We start from the raw sequence: 14,739 nt of genomic DNA, 5'->3' as shown, positions 1-14,739 counted from the left end.
AGATGAACACTGAGTTGCATGCAGTTTACAGCATCTATTTCATTTCATTATAGTCACATTTTGCACATAAACAATGTCACCAAACAAACAAAATTTATTGAATGTTCTAGAGGACTGGCAATACCATTGCCTCCCGTAATGCCTCCTTGTTCATTTCCCTACACCCAACAGTATCAGACTAGGTAACATTTAACATCTTTCAGTCTCCACTTCTTCATCTGCAAAATATATTATCTAAAATGTGGCACCCGTACACAGTATTCCAGTTATGGTATAACTAGGGAAGACTATGACAGAAGAATCCAGAATAGCACCATCTTCTAATCACTATGCTCTTCTTAATGCAGACTAGGACAGCATTAATATTTTTGATTGCTGTCCTTCGTTGGTGCTTTTTTTTAATGGTTGATCCACACTGAACTTTTGGCTCACTAACCATCCATCCCATCTCCTGCCCCCCAACATTCCTCTGGTCTCATTCCTAAGAATGGTTAACTATGATTGGCTCCTTTGTTTTGTATGTGTAATGTTGATTTTTGGAACCCAAGAGTACCACATTCTGTTTATACCTATTAAATTTCAAAATATTCATTTCAACTCAATGTTTTGGCTTATTATGATCTTTTGGGGTCTTGTCCTTATCAGTCTATTTATAAAGTAAGTGAAAAGTCAAATGAATTTAAAGAATATGAAAGAACATTGAAAAAATAAATGTATTTTTTAAAATATAAAATTATTATAATGGTCAACTGTCTTTAAAGGCTCATGGACCAAAATCACTTATGTCTTAAAGAAAGTGATAGGAAGTTTGCTTCTTTTCCTATTTTCCTAGTCTTCAAATATTTGGTACCTTGATCATTTTGGAACACAGCAGAAATTACACTGAGCAGAATAGGAATGAGTAGAATGTAATTAGTTTTCTTTATAAACATGGGCTGTTACTTTTGCTTCGTATGCCTAAGCCAAATGGCAAAAAATAAGGAGTTGACACTCCAAATTGTCCTTTGTTTAATTACATCTTTAGTGGAGACAAAAAGATTACATTCCTTCACAGTTATCATGGGATAACCTATGTTTTCTTCATGCCAGATAATAGACTATCCCTTTACCAAGTTGTCCTCACTGTCTTAAGACCATTTACAAAGCATTATCTTTTTAACACTTGAAAATGACTTACTTATATGAGAATGGGTTGCCTAAACCTCCTGCCAACAGTCTGTTAGTAAATTCGTTCCATGGGGCCAACATACACAATGGTTCTTGCCCTTTTAGAATATTGAGAGTTATATTCAAGCTGGAAACAAAGTCCTAAAGGTTTTTAATTCTTCAGAAAACCCAGAGATACATGCTGAATCAATGGATAACTCTATTTCCTACACACCAGGAGACCAGCTGATGTGATTTTAACCTGTTCCTTTAGATAATTTTTTCCAATAGAAGATATATGATAGGATTCAACTGGTCTCCACTGGAGATAAATTAAAGGTGGATTGCTTTTGATAAAGGTTAGGAAAGTCTTATTTTCACATTTTACAGTACAAAAACATTATAAAAGCCATGACTTGTTTCTACCCAGAAAGACCAAACATTACATAAATCTAGACAGAAAATAAAACATTTCATAAAAATGTACTATAAAGATCTTTATGAAAAACTATCAACTAGATGAAATTACTTCCTAGATGCAGTGACAAATAAAACTGATAAAACAAAGAGAGAGGAAAATTATTCTTTAGTCAAAGAAACCTATTTTTACTCATGTCTGGAAAGAATTCGAATAGTTTATGCTTTCCTTTGTCCTTGAAAACAGAGTACAAAGTGGAGGAAATTTATATATGCCAAGTATCTTGTTCAGAAAAGATACTAAACCAGTAACATTTTGTGTCCCCTGCCCCAGATTATTTATTTTAGAGAGATTATAATAGCATGTGGTAATATATGTAAAGCCCTGAGGGCAGCAGCATGCTGGTCAATATTTAACAACCAGCTCCCTGGGAAAAACAGTATATGTAGTAGGCACTTTTAAATTTAACCTGAATTATTAACATTTTATCCATTGCTTTCTTAAGTTTCGAAGACTGAAAAATAATAATTCAAGTCCTGATTTGTAGCATTTGCCCATTTCTAGGATGTAAATGCTCACAATGAAATTTTAATAGTAGGCTCTTATAAGCTGGTAGGAACTGGCTGCAACATGCCCTAGGGAAAGAGAATTGTAAATGAGCTTACTCAGCTACCAAGGGCATCAAAGGAAAGATTGGAAAAACTAGCAAAGACTTTCCCTAGATCTACTCAGAATGGGTGGAAATTTCCTTCCAGGCCATTAGTTTCCTCCACATCAAGAAAATATGTTGTAGGCAAATGAGTATTAGTCTTGAAATCAGGAGAGAAGGGCTTGAATCTTGACTTCACCATTGGTGAGGGACTTTGGATTGTTAGCATTCATTTTTCTCAGGTAAAAAAATGGGGGTAAATGATACACCAGCTACCTCACAGGATTTGGGGGAAGCTAAAATGAGAACAAACTTTGTAACCACAAAGCATCTGAAAAACGCCTGTTATCTTCATCGAGGCCCCTTATTTTCAGTTTGATGTTGGCTTTGATCTTTAGTCATTCTTAAGCATTTGTACGAGTACCTGCATCTTCATTTGTGTTGTCTTGTTAAAAAAAAAAATCAGTCATCTGTTTGCCTTCCTTTCTGAAGCTGAAGCTTAAATAGCTGCAATGTGAGGAAGGAAGTCAATTGTCTGGGAAGGTTCTTTTGGGAGGTCTAATACATCCAAAGGGAGGGAAAGAGAAGGATGCTGGCCTCAGAAACTTCAAGTCTATAATGATTCCCTGCAAATTCCTATGATGAGAGGGAAAGGTCTGCTCTGAATAAAGGCAGTGATATTATGCATCACAGTGACTACCTAGAAGATGAGGAGTCAGAAAGTAATTTGCAAATCCTAAATTTCTTTATATTCTGCATCTCAGAATATGAGAGGCAGGAGGAACTTCAGTACCCATCCAATCCAACTTGTAAAAAGGAATAAGAATTCTTTTCACATTATACCCAACAAGTGGTCATCTAAACTTTGCTTGAAAAATCTCCAACGAGGAGAACTGCCTCTTGAAACAGATTAATCTACTTTTGGACAGTTTTAATTATTAGGAAGTTTTTCACTTTATAGAATCTAAATCTGTGTCTCTATAGCATCTAACTTCTGCTCCTAGTTTCTGCTCTTTGGGGTCAAGCAGAACAAGTAAAACACCAATCACAAACAATTTTTAGTTCAGGGTTCCCAAGTCCTGAGTCAGGTTAAACATGTCTTTTCTAAGGAAAGAAAAAGCTTTGGTAGATATGTGGAAAGATGGAGGTCTGTAGCAAGAGTTAATTTGGCTGGTTGTGTCAAAATTAAAGATAAGCTAAAGAAGGAAGGAGGCCCCAAGAGAAATCTTGTCAATACCCTTCCGTTAGTCTACTTCCTCTTCCCCAGCATATATTCTCATTTTTCTGGTGAGAAGAAAGGTAGATCAAATATCGCTCTCTCAAGGAGTATTTTTTCCCTTATCCCTAGAGCTTTATATTACTATTTACAGGGGCATAATCTATATCAAATATACTTAATAAAGATTCCTTAACTTTAAAGTTGATTCCGTAACTAGTGGTCACTTAACTTTGAAGGCCTTAAATAATCACCAGTATTTTAAGCTCCTTTCAAGAAGGATTTGTTATTCTTCAGTCACTAAAGGAAATTAGTTTGACAGCACACACACCTACCACACACACAAAGGGGAAGGGATGGAGAGAAACAGTGAATAAGTGTAGGTATAGAAGTCTATCCTCCATTTCAGTGCATAGATGGGGAAAGGTAAATTTTGTTTTCTACTATATTTCCTCTCATAGTTGAGAATAGTTTAACCAGGGGGATGAGTTAAATTTGATTTAAAATTTGAGTGCCTGCTATGTGCAAGGCATTGTACTTATCAATGAGCAAGAAAAAGAAAGAAAATCCTTTTCCTCATGGAAATTATATTCTGTTGGAGGAATATAACATGTACTTAACTCTGCTTCAACTATAGAATGGGAATAATAGTGGCACCTACCCCCCCCCCAAGCTCTTTTGAGGATCAAATGAGATGTCTGTAAAGTGCTTAGTATGGTGCTTTGCACATAAGAGGTGCTTAAAGATAAGTGTCTGATTCCTTCCTTATAAAGATAAATACAAGGTTATTTTGTAATGAAAATAATAATAGTTGGCACTTATATAATGCTTTAAAATTTGTAAAGCACTTTAAATTTATTATCTTGTTTGATCTTCACAACAACCCTAGGAGGACGTACTCTGTTCACCCCCCATTTTAGACAGGATGAAGTTGAGACTTCCAAAGGTTCAGTGAAAAGCTCTGGACCACACAAATAATATGCATCCGAGGTAGGAGTCAAACTCAGGATTTCTTGAAACTTAAAAAGCCAGTATTCTATCTATTATTCAGGCTAGCTACCTCTGAGAAGGGCGAGAACCCTGACAGGAGAGGAGAGAGATTCGGATATGTTTTGAATGGCAGGTAACAATTTGATAATCCTCTACTTTCAGTTCTATTCAACTTGCTAAAATTTTGCTGAATGTATAGTTGATTATGAGACCTTGTCTTACACGATAAAGACCAACAGTAATACGAATACTAATACATTTACATAGCATTTTAAGATTTGCAAAACCCTTTCTAAAGCATATTTGATTCCAATAACAATTTGGGGAGGTAGGTGCTCTTGTTATTCTCATTTTACAGATGAAGAAACTAAATGTCAAAGAAGTTAAGTGGCTTGTCCAGAGTCACAAAGCGAATACCTGAGACAGAAATCAGGTCTTCAAGTCCAACATTCTAAATATTTCACTGTCTCTGATTCCTTTATGGGAATTCACAAGGTCTCTCTATTGGACTATAAGAAAAGCTGCAGAATCAACGTTTTCAAAGTGTGGGGCAGGAGAAGATTTTTGAGAGTCTCCAGACAGCAAAGAGCCTTTTAGTCAATGCTTAAAGAAATTAATTTAGGCTATGCACTAGGACATTAAATATGGAAGCTGAAACACTTTGGCACCAAACTAAGAAGGCAAGAATCATTGGAAAAGATCTTGATATTGGGAAAGAGTGAAGGCAAAAGAAAAAAGGGGCTTTGAGAGGATGAGAGGGATAGATTGGGTCATGGAAACAACAAACATGAACCTGGACAGACTTTGAGAGACGGAGGAAGGCAGAAGGGGCTGGAGTGCTCTGGTCGATGGGGATATGATGAATGATTGAACAACTATATTGAGGTCATTACTTTCAACTTAATTATAATAGTGTTCCCCAAATCTGCACTAAGACTTTGACATATCAAATAGAGTGCTTTACTCTTTCCTAAGAAAAACTCTGGCACCCAGGTGGTACCATAATACCCATTTTACAGATGAGGCAATGGAATCAAAAGGGACAGACTTATTTTATTTATTTTTTTAAACCCTTACCTTCCATCTTGGAATCAATACTGTGTATTGGCTCCAAGGCAGAAGAGTGGTAAGGGCTAGGCAATGGGGGTCAAGTGACTTGCCCAGGGTCACACAGCAGAGAAGTGTCTCAGGCCAGATTTGAACCTAGGACCTCCCATCTCCAGGCCTGACTCTCAATCCACCGAGCTACCCAGCTGCCCCTGAGACTTATTTTAAATTACATGGCTAGGAAATGTTTGAAGCAGGAACCCAGGTCTTCTGATGCCACCTCTACTACTGTTTTCCTTAGGCTGTGAGCCCCTAAACTCCAGTCACAGTTTATACAATCATTGAGAGAGAAGGTGCCTTCCAACCCTCTTTAATGCAGCCCCTTCACTTCCTACTGATTTATTTTTATTTTTTGCAAATGAGGAAGGAAACTGAGACCCAGAAAGGTTAGCCACAGCTAGCTAGTAGAGGAGATGGGGTGCTTGAATTCTAGTCCAGTGTCCTTTCAACTGTATCACCGGATTCTTAGCTCCTTACAAGAAAAGGCAGTTTTTGACCTGTCAGAGTCCCTCTGGCATGAGGATATCTCAGATTTAAGTTACGTAGATCACTTACACCTGATGGGAACTCAAAAACAGCAGCTTCAAACATCATTCTAAAACACTAGAAAAGGGGTGTGCCGAGTGTTTGTCCAGTGTTTACAACTTCTCCCAAGCAGCTGTTTTCTTCCATTTCCTTTAGAGCTGCTACTGCTGCCACCCCTCCACCCTGGAATTATCAAATGGGCATGTCTTTAGTCTCAAAAGTCATCCTGAGAATTGTGGTCCAGTCCTTCTTTCACTAGAGGTGGTGGAGAAAAGGGGAAAGGGCTGGGTGAGGTGGGAGTGTGCCTGTGTATCCAGAGCATGAGCTGTACTTTCATAGTGGCAACCCGGCCAAACTAGCTCCCAAGCTGGATGCACTACATCATTGTTTGACAACCACAAGGAGTGAATTCTCCAAGATCCCACACCCATCTGAGGAGGGCAAGATGCCAGCAGGGCGTATTATGAGTCTTAGGGCCGAATGTGGTGACAGCAGCACCCACTACAATGGGATCCTACAGAAACCTCATGGGATTCCACCTTCATCAGAGCTGCTTTCACTCAAATTCCAAGTCCAAAGACTTGATAAAATACTCCGAAGGTTCAGTGATTCCTGGGGCTATTTGACTTTCAAGGGAAAAAATGTTCAGACATAGTTTTCTTCAAAATGGTGTTTGGAAACAGTTTTACATTGGACATTCCTTCTTGCAGCTGTTACAGCAAATTGTCCAAACTGAAAGTAAACCAAAAACCTGTTTGGGAAACCAGTTACAAACTGTGATGGTACCAGCCCAAAGTAAACTTATTTCCCCCCAAGGGAAGGCAGGCAACTTTTGCCTTTTGGTAAGTTCTCTTTCAGATCCCCAGGATATATTCAGTTTCCCCTCTCTGTACCTCTTAAAATAATATCTAGAATACTATTCAAAGTCTTCTCTATGTTTATTTCCTTGTGTGTGGTTATTAATTTATTCTAATTATTTTTTGGTTCATCTTTTTTTAACAATTTTATTTCTACCACTAGAACAAATTAAACCTCTAATCTCCTATAAAAGAAAGGATGTTGTATCGTATTTATGGTCACTTCTATTTATTTAGAAATAGCAGTTTTCCTATAATTACCATAAAGTCTAGAATCATCACTAGGAAAATAATTTATTGAAAACCCATAGCTTAAAATGTAGGTCTTTGCTGAAAATCTGAGTAAAGGCAAGGAGAGATGATCCTAGTCAACTCGATAGAAGACTATATAGTAAGGCCTCTTTAGCACATGTGGTGCTACCCTCTCAGTGCAAATCTATTGGGTTTTACTATCACTGACCGCAATGCTGACCTTGACTCAACAGTAGGGCCTGGGTATGTTTAGTTTGTTGAAGAAAAGTCTCAGAGTAAACTTGAGATCTTTTTAGATATGTGAAAGTTATTACTTGGAAGAGAAATGAGATTTATTCTGTTTGGCCTCAAAGAGAAAAAAGAGCAAGAATTAGACGTTGTAAGGATTCTGTTGATGTAGGGGTAGGACTAGATGCCCCCTAAGGTCCCTTCTACTTCTCAAATTCTGTGATTCTGAGATTATTGTGGAGATCTTTGAAAAAAAAAAAGTTGACTTTCACAGGTAGGAAGTGACCAGATTTGAACCCTGGACTTGCTGTCTCTTGGCCTGGCTCTCAATCCACTGAGGTACCTAGCTGCCCCCTGGTAGGTACATTTCTGATCTCAGGAAACAGGTTGTGTGTGGGTCAAGGTTGTAGGAACTTACAGAATCTATGCTTTAGGAAGACTGTTGTTTTGACACACACAGAATGGATTGTAGAGGGGTGAAACCAGAAATGGGGAGAACAATTAGGAGGCTATTCCATTAGTCCAGGTGAGAGGTGATGAGGGAGGGAATTAACTAGGGGAATGGTTATATGAGTGGAAAGAAGGAAATGGATTTGGGAATTATTATGGAGTCAGATTTGGCACTTGACTGGATATGGAGGAATGGGATAGGGGAAGAGTGAAGAATGATTTTGAAGTTGTGAACCTGTACAAATGAGGTCTGAGTCACAGATCAAATTATGAAAAAGCAAGACTTTTGGAGGTAGGTGGGAGCAAATGATATATTGCTTTGTAATATATAGTTGGTTGTGGAGGATATTTTTAAAAATTTCTTATTATTAATTACTTTGTTGGTTACATTAAAATTTCCAGGTATTTCCCTCCCTCCTTCCCTCTCTCCCTCCCTCCCCTGCACTAGAGAAGACATTATTTAACTATATATGCATGTCTATATTTAAAAATATATATTTTAATCAGAGAGATGCAAATCAAAACAACTCTGAGGTATCACCTCTCACCTAGCAGATTGGCTAACATGACAGCAAAGGAAAGTAATGAATGCTGGAGGGGATGTGGCAAAGTGGGGACATTAATGCATTGCTGGTAGAGTTGTGAATTGATCCAACCATTCTGGAGGGCAATTTGGAACTATGCCCAAAGGGCGATAAAAGACTGTCTGCCCTTTGATCCAACCATAGCACTGCTGAGTTTGTACCCCAAAGAGATAATAAGGAAAAAGACTTGTACAAGAATATTCATAGCTGCACTCTTTGTGGTGGCCAAAAATTGGAAAATGAGGGGATGCCCTTCAATTGGGGAATGGCTGTACAAATTGTGGTATATGTTGGTGATGGAATACTATTGTGCTCAAAGGAATAATAAAGTGGAGGAATTCCATGGTGACTGGAACGACCTCCAGGAAGTGATGCAGAGCGAAAGGAGCAGAACCAGGAAAACATTGTACACAGAGACTGTGTATCTACTGTGGTACAATCGAAGGTAATGGACTCCTCCACTAGGGACAATGCAGTGTCCCTGAATAATCTGCAGGGATCTAAGAGAAAAACACTATCCATAAGCAGAGGACAAACTATGGGAGTAGAAACACCGAGGAAAAGCAACTGCCTGACTACAGCGGTTGAGGGGACATGACAGAGGAGAGACTCTAAACGAACACTCTAATGCAAATACTAACAACATGGCAATGGGTTCAAATCAAGAACACATGTGATACCCAGTGGAATCACGCGTCGGCTATGGGGGGTGGGAGAGGAAAAGAAAATGATCTTTGTCTTTAATGAATAATGCTTGGAAATGATCAAATAAAATATTATTAAAATATATATATATATATATATATATATATATATATATATATGAGCTATATAAATGAAATTCTGTGTGTGTCTCTATATTTTTAAAAAAGAAAGAAAGGTGACCCAAATTCTGCTGGGAAATTAAAAATCACACCTAGCCCTCTGCTGGAGAATCCCATCAAAGGAACCTTGGGAACCATCCTCATCCCTCTTTGATCCTTTGTTCCTTCATAAGTGAAATGAGAATATAATACAAGTCCTGCCCACTTAACAGGACTATGTTGAAGAAGATCCATATAACATTTTGAAACCATTATAAGAAATTGTATTATATTAACATCATAAATTCAGAGCTGGAAGGAACCTCAGAAGTGGTCACCCATGAGTGATTTAATAAAGTTTTTTTTAACAATAATTGTTAGAATATGACCTATAAAGTAAAATTAAAAACAAATTCTTGTTAATAAAACAATTAATGATAACATCTCAGAGTCCTCCCATATTGATTTTCTCTGCCCTATGCAGTTTGAGGATTAAAATCTGACTGTATTCATAGACTTCCAGGTGACAGGTAAAATTAGTCAAGGAGTCTATCTTGCTGCTGGACCAACCTTGGTTCTAGTTGCTCGACTTCCTGCTCCACCTTTCTTGGTCAGTCTATGTTATCCACCCTAACAGGTAGGGTGTGGGTATGTTGGAAGTGGGGTAATCTTTACTTTTCATGAGAGCAAAGCAACCCTCACACATGGCAGCCTGCTACAATGATTCCCTCATCTGGTAGGAGCCCATGCCTATTCAATGATCATTTATTTTTATTTCTGCCCATGTTTTCTCCTGGTGACCAAACTCTAAGTCCCTTGAAGGCAGGGACTGCTTGTTTTTAATCCTTCAGCATTGATCAGAACTCAGAGGCTTCATCATGAGTGCAAGTGACAATCAGGCAGAGACAGCATCTGGGAAAGTATGACCCAAAGCTGTCTTGCCTGGAACAGCCACACCTATACAGAAGATACTCCGGGTGCTCATCATTACACAGGATGTGGGTTTCTTAGGGCGGAGAATCTATCTCTTCCTATTTCACCCACCCTTTCTTTTCTCAGAACAAATTAAATAAAATGTACAGCACTTTGCCAGATTTGAAGCACTAGAAAATGTTACCTCTTCTTTAAAAAAAAATCTCACCTTCTATCTTAGAATCGATACTAAGTATTGGTTCTAAGAGAGAGGAGCAGGAAGGATCTAGGCAGTGGGGGTTTAGTGAGTTGTCCAACTAGGAAATGTCTGTGGCCAGATTCGAAGCCAAGACCTCCCATCTCTAGGCTTGGCTCTCTATCCACTGAGCCCTCAAGTTGCCCCCTAGCTATTTTTTTAATCAAGTATATGTCTAAGGATAATAAATGGTATTTCTGTAGATATGTACATGTGTACGTGCACAGACATAGACAAACACACAGATATTCTCTTCATCCTAGGACTAACACTGATGGTTTCCTCTGTTTAACATAAAATTCCCACAATTCTTTTTGCCCCTGGTCTTACCAACTCTCTTGCTTTTGTTAAATTCTCTTAAACTCTATCTGTAAACTGATATCTTCGCAACATGCTTGAAAAGTCTAGCTTCCAGAAAAACAACTTTGTATAATGCCTAAAGACAATGATAAGACCCTCATGGCAGCTCTAATCCTGTAAGGGAATGGGAGAAGAAGGAAATGGGCATTTATATAACACCTACTGTGTGCCAAGCACTATGCTAAGCGCTTTACAAATATTACCTCATTTGGTGCTCACAACAACTCTAAAGTAGGTGCTATTATGATCCTGGTTTAAAAAAATTTTAATAATAACAATGGTAGCTAACATGTATACAATGCTTACTATAGGCTGGTGCTAAATGCTTTACAAATTATTATTTCATTGGATCCACACAACAACCCTGGGAGATAGGTGCTTTTATGATCCCCATTTTATGGTTGAGTAAATTGAGGAAGACAAGTTAAATGGTTTGTCCAGGGTTACACAGCTAGGAAGAAGCTGGATTTGAACTCAAGTCTTTCTAATTCCAGGTCCAGGGCTTATCCACTGGGCTGCTTAGCTCCCTGTAAGACTTTAGCCATGTGGAAGAGCATTACCTTCTCTACAGGTAGACAAAGGTTGGGAAAAATAAAAGACCTCCTCATACAGTAGAGATGGATTGTCAACCTTATCTCAATGCTTATATGTAATTTTCCTTTTAATTATGCTATAAAGATGCTTGGTGCTATTTCTGATTAAAGCCCCTGTAACTCCCAAACTCATGACATTCACATATTCATTCATTTTCTGTCTCTCTCTGTCTCTGAAAACAAACAGACTGATTATGAGAAAGTGATCTGTCACTTACCTCTAAAACCTTCCCTGTGATAAACTGGCGACAAGCTTCACATTTGACACCAAAGAGCCCTTGATAGTCCTTTTCACAGTAAGGAGCTCCATCCCTGTAGAAGAAAGCCCAAGAAGTGTGAATCTATTTTCCATTTCTTTAAAAAGATGCTCTATAAATTGTGTGAAAATGGCCCTGCAGGAATCCAGAGCTTGTCGTAACTAGAAAAGGAAAACTTCCCCGCTCTTTCACCCCCACTACGTACTCTCCTACAGAATAATATTAAAAATAATTTTTATTCTCGTAGAGCAGATGAGGATTCTGGAGTCATAGCCAGAAAGAATATAGTGCCCTCTGTCATCCAGATAATTGCCAAGCATCTTAAGACAGTGGTGACTATACTTATGACCTAACTAAGAAGCATTTCTGCCCATAATCAGTAGACACGTGATCATAATGTAGACTTGCACATAAATTCATAGTAGTTGAAGAGCTAAAAAGGATCCCTTGTTGCTATTTTTTCATTACCACCTTTCTGGCAAGGAGTATGTGACTGGTGGCCCTACTATCTTCCCTTGAGTGGTAGCGGCTTCTATATCCCCCTCAATAAATTCAAAACTTTTGCAGAGCCAAGAACCAAGGAAAGACCCAGGAATTGGTCTTACACTTCTTCCATTCTATTCTCCTCTTCTCTGTTTAATATTTCCATGGTCTTCAGAGGCTTCATGTAAGTTATTTAAAGTCAGAGGTTATGTCCCATTTTGTAGCATTTCCCCCCTCCCAAAGCAGAATCCATTACATACAATAGGTACTTAATAAATATTAGTGGATTAAATGAATGAATGGTGATCTATGGAAGCCCAGGGCTCTCCACTATGGATACTCCAATTGAATATGGTCTCCTTGTCAATGTCTTAGACTTTTCTTTTCCATTGCACCTTGAATAAAGTGGGACCTTAATCTGTTGAATTATCTTAATATCTTCTTTTCTATAATTTCTACCCCCTACCCTAAGAAAAATATGCCTGTCCTAAGCCCAATTTCTATAAGTGTTCTAGGCCCTACTTTATATTAATCTTTAAAAAGATATTTACATAAAAACCATAGGCTACATGCAGAGATTCATGTTTTGACAGGTAATCCTTTTTTGGGGGGGTTCCTACTTTGTAGATGGAAAAATACATTTCTTTGTTAATTTCAGAATAAATAATGTGAAAACATATAAGGCAAAAATGTTCAAATAGGGTGGGGTTAACTTGCTTAATTAAACTCTCAGTATTCAGGCAATTAATTCTCCAGTACTAGTCATTTCAGAGAAGGAAATTTCTTTATTTAGGAGTTCCCCATATCAATGAAATAAAAGATACAATTTTTATTCCTTGGGTTATCTCTATGAGGAGAACCAACTTGATGAGATTCTGGCTAAAGTGTTGATTGATTAAGCCTTACTGTTCTACTTTTTCACTCCAGTTAATTTATTTATGTTTCAACAGAAACCTTCACAGATTCTATACAAATTCTAGCTTTTTCACTATTTAGGCCAATGGTGTCAAATCCTTCTACATAGGCAACTACTATCTAGGCCTGCTCAGATACACCCTCAAGACCTGTGATGAGGAAGAATTATGGTATAGTATAAAGAGGAATGGATTTGAAATTAGGATCCAAGAGTTCTAATCCTGCCTCTGGTAATCATTCCCTCTGTGACTATGGGTAAATCATTTACTGCACCAAATAACTTCCAGATAGGAAAATATGTAAGATGTAATAATACTCTATTTACCTATACAAAGTTGCTTAAAGGAAAGTATCTTGCATATCTTTTAAAAGTTACATAAATATGAATAATCTGACCATGTCATATACTCCCTATTTAATTAACTTCCATTTTAGTTCAACTATCTTCTTAGTTCTAGGATCATATATATGAAATCCTCTATTTGGTTTTAGAATACCTTCATAACATGGCCTTTCCAGTCTTACAATTTACTCTCATCCACATATTTTGCAATCCAGTGAAAATGATCTCCTTGTCATTCCTTAAACAAGACATTCCACTTCCCAACCCTCCCATTCCTGGAATTATCACTCTATTTCCACTTTCTGGTTTTGCTAGCTATTTTTAAGTCTCAGCTAAAATTCTCTTACAAAAATATTAATTTGTAAATATGTTTTCTATGATAATACATGTACAACCCAGACTGAATTGCTTGCCAGCTCTGGGAGGGATTGGGGGAGACATTTGTATCATATAACTTCAGTACATTTATGTAGAAGCTTTTTATTACATGTAATTGGTAAAATAAAATATCTTTATAACAATAATAATAATAAATAAAAAAGTCTCAGCTAAAATCCCATTTGATACAAGGAGCCTGTCTCAGGCCTCCTTAATTTCTGAGATGTCTGTCCATTTATCCTGTATATATCTAGCTTGTACAGTTGTATATTATCTTACCTATTAGTCTGAAATCTGAGAGCAAGCACTGGTTTTTCCCTTTCTTTGTACACGTAAGACTTAGCTCAGTGCTTTTGACTTTTGCAGGCACTCATTAAATGCTTGTTGATTTGACCTGTGAGCTCAAGATTCTAAACAGAACTGGCATTCCTTGCTCAAGTCAATCAAGGAAAAAAAAATTACAAAGTGTTTGCTACCAATGTGGGACATTTGAGAAAGTTGGGGCATGAGTATGGATTCCAGGATTATAGATTAAGAGCTGGAAGGGCCCTGGGAAGCCATTCAATCCAAAGTACTCCTTTGACAGATGAGGAAACTGATGCACAGAGGCATTAAGTGGCTTGCCTACTGTCACAAGCTAGTGTCTAGGATGGGATTTGAACCCAGATGGTCTTGACTCCAAGTCCAGGATCCCACATATGAAGCCTTGATGAGGATGAGCCCACCTCTTGCTTGGATTCTACTCAAGCATTTAGCAAATGCCTTGCTGTCAACCACTGAGAGCATTTGGTTTTGCTCTCCACTATTAATTCTGGATTGCATATAGGGAAAGATTTCTTACTTGCTGATGTATTCCCCGGTGAGGACTTTTCCGCAGGATTTGCACTTAAAGCACCCCAGGTGCCACTGCTTATCCAAAGCCAGCAGTGCTTGTCCATTCTTTATGTCTCTGCCACAGCCAGCACAATCTGGAAAACAGCAACCAACAAAGTACTGCATGGTTGTTGTATAAAACCC

General features: G+C 37.9%; 1 protein-coding gene across 34 annotated transcripts in view; it reads right to left on the bottom strand.

Moving 5' to 3' along the window:
* ABLIM1 (actin binding LIM protein 1) overlaps positions 1 to 14,739 on the bottom strand; it is a 400,442-nt gene that overhangs the window by 109,391 nt on the left and 276,312 nt on the right. For all 34 annotated transcript variants that reach the window (XR_008913142.1, XR_008913163.1, XR_008913161.1 and 31 more), the window contains exons 5-6: positions 14,564 to 14,690; positions 11,565 to 11,658 (exon numbers count right to left, since the gene is read on the bottom strand). Coding sequence is in view for 1 of the 34 variants with exons in the window: in XM_056803736.1 (XP_056659714.1) it covers positions 11,565 to 11,658; positions 14,564 to 14,690 (221 nt within the window). In the remaining 33 variants the exon portion in view is untranslated. The remainder of the gene's footprint in view (positions 1 to 11,564; positions 11,659 to 14,563; positions 14,691 to 14,739) is intronic.

The sequence above is a fragment of the Monodelphis domestica genome, chromosome 1, assembly GCF_027887165.1.
Source record: "Monodelphis domestica isolate mMonDom1 chromosome 1, mMonDom1.pri, whole genome shotgun sequence".
NCBI classification, from domain to species: domain Eukaryota; kingdom Metazoa; phylum Chordata; class Mammalia; order Didelphimorphia; family Didelphidae; genus Monodelphis; species Monodelphis domestica.
Note: the sequence above shows the minus strand (reverse complement) of the source record. Positions and strands in the feature narration are given on the sequence as shown.